Below are 16,388 nucleotides of genomic sequence, written 5' to 3' on the forward strand. Positions count from 1 at the left end.
TATTTCCAAGTGTCATTGACACCCCAAGTAGCTTTCCAAGACAAGAATCTTGCCCTTTACCTATCCACTTTCACTTCGTATTGACTGAAAAAAAAACAATGGGTTTTGTTGATATTATCTTGGAAAGTGTTGATTTTGACTAACTTGATCAAATCCCATCTATAAATTCACTCACCTCTTCATCAGTTTCACATTCCGAATCAAAACCTCATTTCACTCTCAAGATACTAAAGCTTAACTCATATCTTTAAGTGTTCAAGAAAATGGACAAGAAAGATAATGGTGCTAAATCTGGTAATGTAGCACAATCCGGTTGCACTGGATCTGTTACGGGGAATATGGTGGCGCCAGGGACTGGAGGTGCAGTTCAGACACCTCGGGATGCTTTTGAAGCTAACACCAAGGCTTATTTTGACAACCTTCATAACAAGGACAAGGCTACTAAGTGAGAAGTGTGTAGTGGTTAAATAAGAATAATCAGCACCTTTGTTGTTATGCTCCTGTGATGTGATTTTCCTATTATGATCACAATTTAATTAAATAAAATGAGTTATTATTTCTCTTGTTTTTCTTTCCTTGTTCTGTAATTTATCGAATACTAGAGCATTCTATTACACTGCATTAATCTTTCTTTGGTCACTTCACAAGCATTTTTTAAGTCTTACGACAAAGTTTTAATTAATTTTACAATAGTATTTGTTAAAGGTGGCTTTCTATATCAGTTTTAAACAAAATTTATAATAGTTTTTACATATTGGTTGATAGTTTACGTTAACCCTGCGGATTGAACCGTACCAGACAGAAACGAACGAATGTTTCGGTTCACTTTTGGTTAAGAGTTTGGTTTGGTTCAGAATGCTTTTCAAAATCAATTTGGTTTTGGTTAGGTTCGTCTTGGTTTAACGAACTGAACGGTTAACCAATTTTTCTAAAGTATTTCAAAACTGAACCAGTTTATACCGAAACTGGACCGATGTTAGCCATCTTAATAAATGTAACCGAATTCAATTGAAAATATCTGATTTTAACCGAATTTTCATTTTTTCTACAAAAATATTTTTGGTTTATTTCGGTCTTGAAACAGAAACCGAAATGAACCGATAACCGACAACCGAACCAAAATGTTATTCGGTTAATTTTAGAATTGTTTTTTAAAAAAAATCTGTTAACCGAAAATCCCAGGCCTAGTTCACGTTATCATCTCGTGTTTGATAAGTTTTCTTATTGTCGTCAATGGCAATATATATGTGTGTATGAATGCGTGTACAAATCTCAATGGACGTAGAATAAGTGATCATATTATATGTGTATACAAAACTATAAGTAATTGTTAAGCCTAATATGGATGTTATTTCCAAGTGTCATTGAACACCTCCAAGTAGCTTTCCAAGACCAGACTCTTGCCCTTTACCAATTCACTTCCACTTCGTATTGACTGAAAAAAAAACCCAATGGTTTTGTTGATATAATCTTGGGAAATGTTGATTTTGACTAACTTGATCAAATCCCATCTATAAATTCACCCACCTCTTCATCGGTTTCATTCACATTCCGAATCAAAACCTCATATCACTCTCCACAAATTAAAGCTTACCTCATATTTTTAAGAGATCAAGAAAATGGACAAGAAAGACGATTGTGCTAAATCTGGTAACGTAGCACAAACTGGTGTGGCTGGATCTGGTTCGGGTCATATGGTGGCGCCAGGGACTGGAGGTGCAGTTCAGATACCTAGGGATGCTTTCGAAGCTAACACTAAGGCCTATTTTGACGACCTTCATGCCAAGGACAAGGCAACCAAGTGAGAAGTGTTTAGTGGTTTAAAATAATAACCAGCACCTTCTTTCTTTATGATGTGACTCTCCTATTATGATCATAATTTTAAATAAAATGAGTTATTATATTTCTATTTCTTCTCTCTTCTATAATTTATTAGGCTACCATTAATCCTTCTTGGTCGGTTAGCACTAAAAACTCTTAACAAGCATTTTATTAGTCTTCCAACAAATTTGAGATTAGTTTTACAATAGTTTTGAGATGGCTTTATATATCAGTCTTCAACATAATTTAGATTAGTTTTTACATATTGGCTGAAAGTTAAACGTTATCATCTTATGTTTGATAAGTAGTCTTCAAAAAAGTTTATAGATTGACATTAGCTCATGTTGTTATCCTTGGATTTATAAAGTAACCTCATATGATATAGTAAACACTTAAATTATACATTATCTTACATATGTGCAGTACAGATAGTGAAAAAAATTTAGTGATACCAAACTAATTTTAGCAACAAAAAAGAAGTAATTTAATGCTAAAAGGTGACAGTTTTTAGCTAATTTCATCTCTGGTTGCTAACTTATTCATCCCATCAAGATTTCTTGGCTTGTTCTGTCTTCTTTCATGTTTATACAATACAATGTAACATTGAAACAGCAATAGTATAAATGTTTTTAACACTTTGTTACTACCCATGAGAGAATCTGCTGCTCCACTTCTTCCCAATTACGAACTCTAGTCACCAGAGGATGTCTGTCCACAGACTCAGTTTTGGACCAAGGGTATGAGTTTTCATAGTCAAAGAGGAGAACCTTCATTCCAATGTTAGCGCATTCCTCTGCATATCTAGGGTTATCATCAATCAATATCTCTGCTCCAAATGATCTGCAATTTCCAATTCTTGGATTATTAATTAGCCCATCAAATCACATGCAAGATTGTATCAAATATTTTAATGAGATGATTCTCTGTATGCACCTGCAGATTTCAGACTTGGGTTTAGACTCTCCATGAAGAGCAAAATGGTTCCCGAAATGAATATGTTTAAACAATCCTGGGAAATGCATATCGAGCCACTCAAGTGTGTGATCCTTTATCGCATTCTGCCGGGACCTATCCAGTGATATAAAAAAACAGAACACGGGTTTTTAGAATTAACTGGTCAAGATTTTAGTAGAGAGGAGGAGGTCACAGAGCATGGCACTTACGTCACAACTGAGAGCTCGCAGTATCTTGATAGCTTGTGAAGAGTCGTGTGTGCACCTGGAAGAGGATGGATCCCTTTCTTGAAATATGATGTCTTAAAGAATTCATGAACTCGTAAGTCAGCTGCAGGACAAGAAACATTTTAAACATAACAACATGATTAGGTGTCGCACTGAAACGAAAAAACGTATTGAGAGCATTAGAGAAACTCATCAGCTAGCCCCCTTGATTAATGCATATAAGCTACAAGATGGCCAAGACTAACTACCTTCATTCCGAGAGCAGTTCCATATCTGCAACAAAGAAAAATAAGAAGACACAAGTTTAAGGGGCATATCCAGACAAGAAATCTGTGTTGGGGAAGCTCTCTAGTTTCATACCCTGAAGAACTCGTAGACATGGTATTCAGAGACAGTATGGTTAGACAAGTAGCGGTCGGCAATGAACTTGTTAAGTGCCGAGACAAAGTTTCCAAGAACTGCTTACATAAAAAGACCATAAGATGAAGCAAAGCTTTTAGTATAATGGTTTTGAATAAAGAGAGAAAAACTTATGATGTTAGTGTACGAAAGCAAGGGATTAGAGTTATCAGCAAACGAAAGAATCCCATCAAACCAAGGCAACACTTAAATATCGAGTTGGAAACAGAATCACATGAGAAAAGATTCAAAGATGTCAGTTTTAAGACACAGTTCAAAGCAGTTCCTCGTATGTATGATCTCCATTATTACACAACATCCAGAATATCACTCATTGACTGTAAAGTCTAAAACTTTTTCAAGAACCCATTTTAACATAACATTTTTAAAACGATCTCTCCCTGTAAAACATGATCATCAAAGAATGAAGGGAACAACATTACTATACCCTCATCAATGTCAACAGCCACAACAATCTTATCATTCCCTTGCAACCTCGTCGTGTACGCACCACGTCCATCCGCTAAGTCAGTGGTTCCGCCCCCGCCGCGGCGTAGTTCTTCCCCCCTCGGGCCATGGAGAAGGCGCCGATGCAGAGATAAAGCTCGAGCCTTTAGATCAGCCTTCTTGTGAGGAGAAGCATCAAAACAGCTTCTTACGGTTGTTGTTGTTGTTAACCCATTGGTCTTTCCGCCGCCTTCATAAACCTTGAACAAGCCGTTAGAAATGGGATTGAGTCTGTGAACGAAGAAGCCTCCACCGATGGATCGAGTGTGGAGCGATCGCAAGGGATCGGTGCAAGCAGCAGCAGAAGACATTAGGGATTGTGAATCGAATCGTGAGATTCTTCTGGAGATGGAGTGTCTCTTTAACATAACGAGATCTCTCTCTCACATTACACCATCCACTATCCAATTTCAATACTCAATCCCCCAATCGAATTCGAGGAACAAAATGATAAAAGCTTTTTAAAGAAAAGAAAAAAAGCAAATCTATAAGAGCTCCTCCAACGTAATAATCATGCATTGAAGCACTTTGCTAGGAGGAGGTACTTAATTAGCCTTTTTAATTAAAATTAAAGTAAGATAATAACACAATATACTATATCCCCCTACAATTACGCCGTGGCCTCTACCAATTGAACGGCGAAATAAAAGACACACATCTTAATAGGTCGGTCTGAATCCTATGAATTCTGTTTTGTTTTGTTTTGAATGTCTTAATTTTTTTTTTTTATTTGACATCTTTCTTTTTCACTTATTTTGACATTTTTTAATTAAAAATATACAGTATAACTTCTTTAAATTAATATTTTATAAATTAATATACACTAAATTTTTTTATAAAATAATATAATTTTATAGTATTAAATTAAGTTTTTGGTTCAATTAGTATATCAATAAATTAATATATCTATAAATTAATTAAAAAGTTATAGTTTTCGTATAGTCCCAACATTATTTAATTTATAGAGGTCAAACAAGTGATTGTTGTTAAAAAAAGAGCCAACATTATTTAATTTATAGAGGTCAAACAAGTGATTGTTGTTAAAAAAAGAGCAAATGATTTGAGTCCGGTTCAATTGGCTGAGCCGGTTTAGTCAAATTGATTTATTTGATTTTTAGATGGTTCACTCATTTGATATGTACGATTGGAATCTTACATTACATCATCTCATTACATGTTTGCAGTCAGGTTTTTTTTTTGAATCCGATACCGATCCAAAAAGTGAAAGTTAGATATTTTCGCTTTCATGTGTGTGTATGTTTATTCGTCATCATCATCATCATAAAAACCGAAAGTGATTTTAAGAGAGACAGAGACATAAGTGTGAAATGAAAAATGAGCACCGAGTCAAAGTGTTGTCTCAGACACGAATAAATTCTCTTCTTTTTCCTTTTTCAGCTTTTTTTTCCTATTTATTTCATTTTTTTTTGTCGCAAAATCATTTAAAGCGACAGGTAGGCCAAAAACAAGGAGAGTAGTGTGTGAAGTGAAGTGTGAGCCCAACCACCACCCTCAAAGCTGGAAACTTTGTTCTTTTCTTTCTTCTTCTTCTTCCGCTCCGACCAAAGATGCTTTGTCTCAAATCCGAAGCCCTCCGTGAAGATCAGACGTTAGCTTCCTCTTCTTCTTCTTCTCCCAGCATCGATCGTACCGCCGCAAATGCCACTTTTCGTATTCCCATCAACTGGTACTACTCTCTCTAAATCTACTTCATTCTTCTTTCACTGTGCTTCGTTTGACTCTCTCTCGTTTTTTTGCTGATGTGGCAGGGGAAGCTCGATCCGTAGGTATTTGAAAAAGACTGGTACTTTCTCAAGAAGATCTTACTCCTCTGGAGATGGCTCTTTGTATTTTCCTGATCTAGATGTAAATGTACCTCTCTTACTCTCCATTTTGATTTCTTTGTTTAAGTAATGGGTATGCAGTTAATCTAGGGCTTTTGAGGGTTTAGTATTTAATCTTTTTTTTTAAATTTGGGTATGTTTTTTTTCTGTTGCAGAATGAAAGCAAGATTCTTGATCAAACTAGTGGTAGATTTGAAGGTAAAAGTAGAGTCTGGTACAAATGTGAGCTTGAACAAGATGTAAGTCTTTCAGATCCCATTACTTGTCCTTGTCCTAGTGCTTGTGGTCTTAACCCTCTTGATATCAACTAATCTTCTGTTTTTTTGTTAATCACATTTTTACAACTCTTCTCATTTACATAGTTACATGAACTTTAAAAAACATTAAAAAAAAAGTTTGATATTTTTTTGTCTTCATCCTTAATTGCGTGTTTGGGATGATATAGATTAAGAAGCTGCAGCAGCAGTTACAAGAAGAGATCAACTTACGTTTAGCTCTAACGAGTGCTGTTGAGCACTCTAGTTCTCCCTTTATGGAATCACCTTGTCAACTTCCTGATAAGGTCTCAATATACTTTCTCCAACGTTTATATTTTCTTTGTTGCTTTTGAATCTCCTTATAAAAAACACTCTTAAAATTTGCAGGCACAAGAGCTTTTGGACAGCTTAGCCGTACTGGAGATCACAGTGTCAAAGCTTGAGCAAGAATCAGTTTCGTTGAGATATTTACTAAGGCAAGAGAAGAACGAACGGCGTCTCACTGAGATTCTACAAAAGAAGAAGTCTCATTATTGTGCGCCTTCAAAGCTCACTAATGCACAAAGTTTCCCTAACAAGTTGGTATGAATGACTCTCTATTCAAAAGGTTTTTTTTCTACTGTAGTGTATTCTTTGGTTCTAATGTTTTTAAGTCTTTAACAGTTTCTTCCTTCTGTATTGACTCACAGGTGACAAGGAAAAGAGAGAGTAAACAAGTGGTTTCTGTGGATGATGAAGCTTTACAAATAGACTGAAGAAGAATAGAAAGATTGATGTCATCTTAGCCATATCCAGATTGCTTGATCTATAGTCCCTGGGCTAAATCTTTCAAAAAGTCTTCTAAGTTTCTTCATCACCCTCCTGGTGTGTTAGAATTTGCCTTCCAGACTCAACAAACTGGTCCCTGAGCATTGCTACATCGAAATCTTTGAAAGAATACACAGCTCTTCTACCTACTGCAAGCTCTGTTCTATATTTGCTTAGAAAGAGTAAGGTTATGCCTTGTAGGAGCAGCAATGAGAAGCTCATATCTACTCTATTAAAACATAGAATGCATTGTTGTTATCACTTGGCAAATCAATTGATCATTTATTCTATTTTTGGCTTTTTACTTCTCTAGTTTTCTTGCTGTCATTTTTGACTTGGACAACGAGTGATGAGAATCTTCATCAGATCACAAGTAAAGCTGCCTTAAGAGTTAAATCAACTGGAAAGCTTAAGTCATGAGCTAGCTAGGTCCGTTTGTGTTTGTACGTGGACTTAACAACTAGGCCTCAAAAACATAGATTAACCGTTTTTATTTTATGAGATTTTACTCGCTTAACATTTTAGCAGGGTTTTGAAAACTTAATTAACATTCTATTTGTTTACATTCACTGATTCACGTAACGAATTCAATAATAAAAACGAAATTAAAGATTAATAGTATTAAACAGTCCTATAGCTGCCTTACTTGCGTGCTCCAGTACCGGTTATGATGTAGATATTAGATCTGAGGATCGAGCTCCATTGATAGAGCGAAGAAGAAGAAGATGAAAGTTTGTTACTATTGAATTAAAGAGTTTGTTACATTTGGTTATGTATTTATACTATCCAATCTCGGTTTAACCAACACGTTAACCGGATTTTACTTAAGTCTAATACCCCCCTTTCAAGATGGATTATACAAATTGTGTAATCCCATCTTGGAAATGATAGACTTGAACAAACCAGGTTGAACAGCTTTAGTAAACACATCAGCTAGTTGATTCGCAGACTGCACATGTAATGTCTTCAAGAAACCACTCTGTAACTTCTCCCGAACAAGATGACAATCGTTTTCAATGTGTTTAGTGCGTTCATGATAGACCGGATTAGAAGCAATATGCAACGCAGATTGATTATCACAGTAGAGAGCCGCAGGTCCTGAAGGAACACAATGAAGATCAGTAAGCAGGTTGTGAATCCAGATGAGTTCACACGTAGCATCAGCCATCGAACGGTACTCAGCTTCAGAACTACTACGAGAAACAGTAGGCTGCTTCTTCGATCTCCAAGAAATGAGGGAATCACCAAGAAACATGCAGTAACCCGTGACAGAACGTCTTGTATCAGGACATGCAGACCAGTCAGCATCAGAAAACGCAGTGAGACTGACAGATGATGTAGAGGAGTAAAAAAGACCCTGTCCAGGCGCATTCTTGAGATACCGTAACACTCTAGTAGCAGCATGTAAATGCGCATCGCGAGGATGTGCCATGTACTGACTCAGTTTATGCACAGCATAAGTGATGTCAGGACGCGTATGAGTAAGATACAAAAGGCGACCAACCAATCTTCGATAGACCGAGGCATCTTGAAGTAAAACACCATCAGACTCAGATAACTTCAATGTGGGATCCATAGGAACACTCACAGGTTTACATCCAAGTAAACCAGCATCCTCAAGTAACTCCAAAGTATACTTCCTCTGATTAATAGAAATCCCTTTCTCACTCCTTGCTATCTCAAATCCAAGAAAATACTTCGCCGCACCCATATCTCTGAGTTTGAAAGAACTCGTCAACACTTCTTTAAAACTGGTAATAGCTTCATCATTATTACCGACCAGTAAGATATCATCAACATAAACCAAGATAGCAATGTAGGCAGTAGAATCATAACGAACAAAGAGAGAATGATCTGCATATGCCTGTATGAATCCTTCACGACGAATCACTGAAGTGAGTTTGTGATTCCATTGCCGTGATGCCTGTTTAAGGCCATACAGTGACTTGTGTAGCTTGCAAACCGCATTCTTAGGAACTGATTTGCCAGTCAGCTCAGTATAACCTGGTGGCAAAGTCATATATATCTCTTCATCTAGATCTCCATTCAGAAAAGCGTTGCTAATATCAAGCTGTGTAACAGACCAATTCTGAAGAGCAGCTAACTTCATCAATATACGGAATGTACCAAGCTTTGCTACAGGAGAGAATGTATCCAAATAGTCAAGCCCTTCTAACTGTGTATATCCCTTTGCAACTACTCTTGACTTGTGTCTCTCAACAGTACCATCCGGATTATACTTGATCGTATGTACCCATCTACAACCAACAGGATGCTTACCAGCAGGAAGCTCACAAACAGACCAAGTTCCACTATCTTCTAGTGATGTCATCTCAGATTTCATGGACTTTGTAAACTCAACAGATTTAGCAGCATCGTGGTAAGTTTTAGGTAAAGATGAGGTAGTAATTGAGAGAACAAAATTTCTGTAAGAGGGTTCAAGGTTATCATAGGTAAGGAAAGCTGAGATTGGATATGAAGTGGTATGATTTGAGAAAGATGCAAAATCAGGAACATGTTTTAGCAAGTAACAATGATAATCAGTGAGATAAGCAGGAGCTTTTGTCTGCCGTTTTGATCTAACAGGATCAGAATCATGAGAAGATGAAGGCATAGAAGGTACAGACTCAGAATGAGGAGAAATAGACAAAGGAAAAGAAGAGTCATTTTGAGTATCTTCATGATCAGATGTATGTAAAAAATCAGCTTCAAAAGAGGCAGGGAACAAAGATTCAGGAATAGGAAGAGGAAGAACAGATTGATCAAAGATATCAGAAACTCGAGGGTTGGTTTTATATGGGAAAACAGTCTCATGAAACACTACATTGCGACTGATAGAGATGACATTAGTATCTAAATCCAGGACTTTATAACCTTTGTACCCACTAGGATAACCAAGAAAAATACATTTGGACGCCCTTGGAGAAAACTTGTGTCTATCTTTTAACAGAGTTGAAACATAACAAAGACACCCAAAAGCTCTAAGGTGATCATAAGTGGGAGATTTAGAAGTAAGAAGCTCAAATGGGGTTTTATTTTGAAGTAATGGAGAAGGGGTGCGGTTTATAAGGTATACAGAAGTCAAGATGCAATCGCCCCAAAAGTGAAGTGGAACATTAGACTGGAAAAGAAGAGCGCGAGCCACATTTAAAATGTGTTGATGCTTGCGCTCAACAACAGAATTTTGTTGGGGTGTATAAGCACAAGAGAAGTAATGTAAAATGCCTTTTGATTTTAGTAAAGAGGAAAAATTGAGTTCAGGGGCATTGTCTGAGCGAATGCTCTTGACTTTGGTTTGATATTGGGTTTCTATAAGTTCTAAAAACTCAGGAAAGACTTTAAGAACAGAGCTTTTGTTTGGTAAAAGATAAACCCAAGTGACTCTTGTGCAGTCATCAACAAGTGTTAGAAAGTATTTATATCCTTCAAGAGTTTGAACATGAAATGGACCCCAGACATCTAAATGAACCAGATCAAATGGAAAAGAAGACAAATTGTTTGAAGATGTAAAAGACAGACGCTTCTGTTTCGCAAGAGGACAAACAGGACAGACTGAATCAAAAGACGTTTTCCCATTTGGAAGGTTTAAAAGTTTTGATAAATTTTGAAGCTTAGAAGGAGAAGGATGGCCAAGACGCTGATGCCAAACTTCAGAAGAAATGTGAAGAATAGAATTGATTGGAGAGGAATGTGCTTCAGGAGAATGCAGGATATATAGGTCTTGATAAAGACTACCCTTCCCAATCGTGGAGTCCAGCATACGCTCCTGAAGCATAAAAGGGTTAAAAGGAAAAATGAGGCACTGATTGGACGAGAAAAGGACAGAGATGGAGCTATTTCTGGTTAAAGCACTGATGCTAAGAAGGTTGAATTTGAAATTTGGGATGTATAAAACCGAATGAAGAGTTAGATGATCAGATACAATGATTGTACCAGAGACAGTAACAGGAATTCTGCTACCATCAGGAAGTGTCACTGTAGTATCAGTGATACTCTCAGTGGTATGGAAAAGAGTTAGATCAAAACAAACATGACAACTTGCTCCTGTATCTATGATCCAAGATTTTGCAGAAAATGTAGGATGGCTATTAATTTCAGCAGAACAAAGGGTAAAGTTGGAGAGTTTACCAGGTGGAGGTAATGGCAAAGGTGTTAAGTGGGGTTGTGGTTGAGAAGTAGAAGCTGATCCATCTGCCAAGGTAAACTTAGTCCCTGAAATCTGAGCACAACTGTTCTGGTTTGAAACAGAAGTTGTGTTGAAAACACCAAGAAGACGTTGAATCTGATCTGCTGTAATATTCCCAAAGTAACCACCATGTTGATCATAGAGAGACAAATTATCAGAAGCTTGATTCACTGCATTTGCCACATTTTCTTTCTTTGGAGGCCAATTAGTGTTTGGTTTACTCGTAGGTGTCGCAGACTGAAGTTGTTGCTTGCTATAGGACCCCTGAGTTCTGTAACCCGGTGGAAATCCATGAAGCTTGTAACAACGATTCACCGTATGCCCCATCTTTCCACAATGTGAACATACCATACGGTTCTGCGGAGGTTTGTTGTTCCCATAAGCTGCAACCATCTGATCAGTCTGATTCGATGTCTCCACCATTTGAGACGTTTGAAACACAACAGAGCTTGAGGATGCACCACCTTTCATAGACCTCTGTCTTTCTTCTTGAGAAACCAAATTAAACACCCTCGATAGAGTCGGTTTAGGATCCATCATCAGGATTTGACCTCTTGTAGCAGTAAACGAATCATTAAGCCCCATCAAAAACTTCAGCACACGGTCTTGTTCATCTCGTTGAGCAAGTTGCTTCATACTGGAACAATCCAAACGACCACAACAACAAGAAGGAGATGCCTCATGATTCTTCAATTCTTCCCATAATTGTTTCAATCGTGTATAGTATTCGCTGACGGTTTGAGAGCCTTGAACTTCAGTGAAGATCTGTTGCTTAATCTCAGCTGTACGAGGACCATCACTTTGCTTAAACTGGTCATGTATATCAAGCCACATCTGCCTAGCCGTATCCAGGTACATGATGCTCTTCGCTATAGGCTTATCCACAGCATTGACAATCCAAGAACAGATAATATTGTTGCATCGAGTCCAAGAACCATAGTCAGGATGTGATTCTTCTATATCAGGATAAGTTCCATTCACAAAGACTAACTTGTTCCTAGCTCCCAAAGCCATCAACATAGATCTACGCCAGGTATTAAAGTTTCCTAGTCCTGTTAGCTTCTCAGAGACTAAGGAGATACCTGCGTGATCTGCATTATGAACAAACAGCGGATTTGAGTTCGGATCTTGAAGAGAAGCCGTTGCAGTCGATCGATTCGTCGGCGTTTGATTCGTCGGAGTAGTCACCGGAGATGTGTTCTGATTCACAGCGTTTGCATATGATGTCGGCATCAATGAGAATCAGAACAATCGGAGTTCGAATCAAAGCAAGTCGAATCGAAAGAAGATGAATTCAAGTAACAACGAAGAGAAGAAAGCTCAGAACGACCTCTAGATCTGAATGATGTAGCGGAAGAGAAGAGCACGAGGCTCTTATACCATATTAGATCTGAGGATCGAGCTCCATTGATAGAGCGAAGAAGAAGAAGATGAAAGTTTGTTACTATTGAATTAAAGAGTTTGTTACATTTGGTTATGTATTTATACTACCCAATCTCGGTTTAACCAACACGTTAACCGGACTTTACTTAAGTCTAATAGTAGATACACTCATAACAGGACAAGCGATTTAAAGAAATTAGGAGCAATGATAGATCTAGTTTTAAGTTTGCGTTTACAGCTGGTAATTTCATTTACTTTCTGGTCTCTGAACAATATATCTGATTAATTCAAACATTAAGTTGTATATAGACGCAATTGATTGGTCTATTGAAGAGAATAAATATTGTTTCTTACCATGTAAAAATTAGAAATTCCTGTATAATTTATATAGTGATTCCATGTAATTTCGTTTCTTTAATTAAAATACATTGTATTCTATAATTTTTGAACTAAATTATCATATGATTAAAATTAAGAAATCTCTTCTCTGTTTGATCGAAATTTTCATGTTTCTTGCTGTGTGAATCGAAAATAATGGGCCTTATATAGCCTGTACCTTTAAGCTTGTCCACGAATCAAGGCATGACCCAATGTTACGCACGTGTGAGTTGTTTCAGACCGCACGGGAAAAAAATAGAAGTCATTTGAAAACAGACATAGGTTTGTAAGAGAGGGAAAAAATAGAAGGAATACGAAACCATCCTCTTTCTTGGACTGTTCACTCACTCTCTCTCACTGTTTTTTTTCAAGCATAGATCGCTCGGCCCTGTTGTCTGTTGGCGTCTCCATCTCGATTGCTCGCACCTTGTTTCTCCCTATCTATTCTACAAAGGAATCGCATAAGCTCTCGAGATTGTTCTCACCTTTCTACTTTCACTTCTTAGCAATGAGGTTTCTCTCTGAACTTGGATCCCTCAAGAAATGAAGAGCACAGAGCCCGTTAGGGTTGCCGTCAACATACGGCCCTTGAAGGGATGCACCGATTGCATCACCGTCACACCTGATGAGCCACAGGTACTCAAAAAGGAATGATTCATTACAAGCACAGTGTTATTATAGTCTTAGTGCTCATTTTATTTGGCTTCTTTTTTTTTTTTGCTGTTTTGAACAGGTTCACATAGGATCTCATACTTTTATGTATGATTTTGTATTTGGAAACGCTGGCTTACCTTCTTCTTAGATCTACCACCGATGCGTTGCTCCTCTTGTGGAAGATCTCTTCAAAGGGTACAACGCAACAGTTCTTGCTTACGGCCAGGTTTGATTTTTGAGATTACTTTTTTTAACTCCTTAAATTACTACTTGTTTGATCAAACTCATTGTTTTTTTTTTTTTTGGGTTTGTTGCTATTTAAAGACTGCTTCAGGTAAAACATACACCATGGGCATGGGTACTAACTTTGGAACAAGTGACGGCATTATACCAAAAGTAATGGAAGATGTATTTACTAGAATGGAGGCAGTCAAATCTCAGATACGAGTATCTTTTCTTGAGGTTAGAAGAACATCTATTTTAGTCTTGTTTATATGAGAGAGATATGTTGTGTTCTGTTAATTACTCTTTACTCTTATGTAACGCAGATTTATAATGAAGAGATTTACGATTTGCTTGCCTCAAACCCGTCAAGAGCTCCAATTATAATCAGAGAAACTGCTAGTGGAGAGATAACTTTGCAAGGCGTTACTGAGGTAGAAGTGAAGACTAAAGAGGAGATGAGCTCGTATCTAGCACGAGGCTCTTTCACTCGTGCTACTGGCAGCACAAACATGAATATAAAATCAAGGCACTGGTCTATAACTTAACTGAATTTCTTTCCATTTTTGCACAATTATCTTAATATATATTAATGCCTTTCTGTTATTGTTTGTTTTGTTTAGCCGTTCACATGCTGTCTTCACAATATCTCTGCAAATCACAAGAGCTGAAGAAATATTGTGTGCAAAGCTTCGTCTAGTAGACTTAGCAGGGTCAGAGCGTGCCAACCGAACAGGAGCTGACGGGATGCGTTTAAAAGAAGGGCGCCACATCAACAGTAGTCTTCTAGCGCTAGGGAATGTGATCAGTATACTAGGAGATGAGAGGAAGAGAAAGAAAGGAGTTCACATTCCTTACCGTGTTAGCAAGTTAACTCGCTTGCTTCAGGTATCAATGTTTGTTCTTTTTTTTTTTGTTATTATGTCCTAAAATAAATGATTTATTGTTCTGGTTTTCACTTTATGTCTTACCTCAGTTTTTTTCCAATTTAGGATTCTCTTGGAGGCTTAGTTGGCTGAGGCCACATACAAGACTTCTTAATATATCTGTGTTCAAAAAAAAAAAGGATTCTCTTGGAGGCAATAGCAAAACCGTGATTATTGGTATGGTTTTTACATCTATAAATATTTTCTTATTCAAGCATTTATTATAATGACTTAATGTGTGATGCAGCTTGTGTAAGTCCAGCAATTTCAGATGTTGAGGAGACACTGAATACGCTGAGGTATGCAAATTGTGCTAGAAATATTAAGAACAAAGCAGTGGTACAGAAGCAGAAGACGTCTGCACCATCCTTTGACTACGATGCTACGTTCAAGGAGCTCACACCATTAAAATCGGAGGCAAAGAACAAAGCAGTGGTACATGAGCATAAGCCGTATGTACCATCATTTGACTATGATGCTATGTTCAAGGAGCTCACACCATCGAAATCGGAGTCTTTGCCGGTCTATGACAAGCCTGTGTATGATAAAGAGGATGTGTTCCAAGCTTTCTCTGAGCTTAAGATCCCATGGACTTCTCAAGCTGCTAGGTTTGATGATCTGTTTGCTTCCAGCTCATCACGTTCAGAGCTGAGGAAACCGGTCTATGACAAGCCTGTGTATGATGAGGATGTCTTTGAAGCTATCACTGAGCTTCATGTTTTTGAAGCTATGCCTGAGCTTCAGTGCGATGAGGATGTCTTTGAAGCTATCTCTGAGCTTCAAATCCCATCTACTTCTCAACCAGACGATGTTTCTTCCTCGTCACCTTCAGAGTTTACAAAACATAACACTTCTTCTTTGGATGTTTCTCCCAAGAAGACAGAGAGTGAACAAGAAGATAAGTGTCAAAACAAACCAATGGAGATCATTGATCTCATTGATGATGAAGCTGAAGATCAAGAAAAGCCCTTCATTGATCTCACGACTGATGAAGAAGCTGAAGTTAAAGAAAAGCCCTTCATTGATCTCACGACTGCTGAGTGTCACTTAGAGCTAAAGGAACTGAACAAGAGACTTGAAGAAAAGGAGGTAGTGTGTTCGTTTTTAGTATTTTTCATGTGTTTCCTAAAGATAGTATGCATATAAACTTCAACAATATATATATATATATATATATATATATATATATATATATATATATATATATCTTCTTGAAGGCTGAAATACGAGGAAGTGACGAGGAAAAGGTTCAACTAGAAAAGGAGAAAAGAGCTTTGCAGGTCTGTGTTTTTTAGTGGTTTATATTGTGTTTTTAGTGGACTCAAATGTTTGATGAAATGAAATATGCATTGACAGAGAGAGATTGAAGGTTTAAGACAGAAGCTTGCTAGCGGATCATCTGCCACACCATCTTGCACTTGCAGTAAGAGGTCTAGCTGCAAGACACTAAGGTGCCAATGCTTAGTTGCAAACTATTTTTGTGTTGCGTCATGTGGGTGTTCTTCGGTCAAATGCTCCAACAGAAGCAGGGATGAGAGAGTCTTGTAGCTAGTACTTTTTTTTTTTTAATCTTGTAATATATATGGCTTGTAGCCTATCACATGGTGAGTGTGATTTAGGATGGCCAGTAGTTGTATTTAAAAATGGCTAGAGAAGTTAAAAAAAAAAGTATTTTGATCAGAGTTATATGGTGAGTAGAGACTCCTGAGTTCCTTTCACTCAAGTCTTGTAACAACTTTCTATCATTGAAATGCAACTTACGTTATATTATATCTGTTATTTCTTCAGTTTTGTATCTCTTAGTCTTTCTGGAAGAAAATGAA

General features: G+C 37.3%; 5 protein-coding genes across 7 annotated transcripts; 4 read left to right on the plus strand and 1 right to left on the minus strand.

Annotated features, from left to right (window-relative positions):
- Positions 1 to 176: 176 nt before the first annotated feature.
- LOC103849998 lies at positions 177 to 1,340 on the plus strand. Its single transcript, XM_033273020.1, has one exon. It carries the CDS (start codon positions 264 to 266, stop codon positions 447 to 449), a length of 186 nt encoding a protein of 61 aa, XP_033128911.1. The 5' UTR covers positions 177 to 263; the 3' UTR covers positions 450 to 1,340.
- A 178-nt stretch (positions 1,341 to 1,518) lies between these two features.
- Positions 1,519 to 1,909, plus strand: LOC103850008. Its single transcript, XM_009126714.2, has one exon. The coding sequence runs from the start codon at positions 1,620 to 1,622 to the stop codon at positions 1,803 to 1,805; it is 186 nt and encodes a 61-aa protein (XP_009124962.1). The 5' UTR covers positions 1,519 to 1,619; the 3' UTR covers positions 1,806 to 1,909.
- Positions 1,910 to 2,198: 289 nt separating this feature from the next.
- On the minus strand, positions 2,199 to 4,474 carry LOC103850019. Its single transcript, XM_009126723.3, has 6 exons — positions 3,850 to 4,474; positions 3,363 to 3,460; positions 3,251 to 3,275; positions 2,985 to 3,105; positions 2,755 to 2,889; positions 2,199 to 2,661 (listed from the first exon to the last, which is right to left on the minus strand). The coding sequence occupies exons 1-6, from the start codon at positions 4,274 to 4,276 to the stop codon at positions 2,451 to 2,453; spliced, it is 1,017 nt and encodes a 338-aa protein (XP_009124971.1). The 5' UTR covers positions 4,277 to 4,474; the 3' UTR covers positions 2,199 to 2,450.
- A 315-nt stretch (positions 4,475 to 4,789) lies between these two features.
- On the plus strand, positions 4,790 to 7,108 carry LOC103850027 (rho GTPase-activating protein 7). 2 transcript variants are annotated; one of them, XM_009126734.3, is made up of 6 exons: positions 4,790 to 5,595; positions 5,678 to 5,780; positions 5,908 to 5,991; positions 6,198 to 6,314; positions 6,397 to 6,591; positions 6,699 to 7,108. In XM_009126734.3, exons 1-6 carry the CDS (start codon positions 5,477 to 5,479, stop codon positions 6,762 to 6,764), a joined length of 684 nt encoding a protein of 227 aa, XP_009124982.1. In that variant the 5' UTR covers positions 4,790 to 5,476; the 3' UTR covers positions 6,765 to 7,108. The 2 variants fall into 2 exon arrangements, with proteins under 2 accessions (XP_009124982.1, XP_009124988.1); XM_009126740.3 differs by having other exon boundaries at positions 4,791 to 5,595; positions 5,678 to 5,774.
- Positions 7,109 to 12,385: 5,277 nt separating this feature from the next.
- Positions 12,386 to 16,330, plus strand: LOC103854792 (kinesin-like protein KIN-4C). Of its 2 annotated transcripts, XM_033272361.1 has the most exons (6): positions 12,386 to 13,643; positions 13,742 to 13,879; positions 13,966 to 14,644; positions 14,719 to 15,654; positions 15,783 to 15,845; positions 15,922 to 16,330. In XM_033272361.1, the coding sequence occupies exons 4-6, from the start codon at positions 14,800 to 14,802 to the stop codon at positions 16,111 to 16,113; spliced, it is 1,110 nt and encodes a 369-aa protein (XP_033128252.1). In that variant the 5' UTR covers positions 12,386 to 13,643; positions 13,742 to 13,879; positions 13,966 to 14,644; positions 14,719 to 14,799; the 3' UTR covers positions 16,114 to 16,330. The 2 variants fall into 2 exon arrangements, with proteins under 2 accessions (XP_033128252.1, XP_033128231.1); XM_033272340.1 differs by having other exon boundaries at positions 12,389 to 14,644.
- Positions 16,331 to 16,388: the final 58 nt, after the last annotated feature.

This window comes from Brassica rapa, chromosome A01 (genome assembly GCF_000309985.2).
Source record: "Brassica rapa cultivar Chiifu-401-42 chromosome A01, CAAS_Brap_v3.01, whole genome shotgun sequence".
NCBI classification, from domain to species: Eukaryota; Viridiplantae; Streptophyta; class Magnoliopsida; order Brassicales; family Brassicaceae; genus Brassica; species Brassica rapa.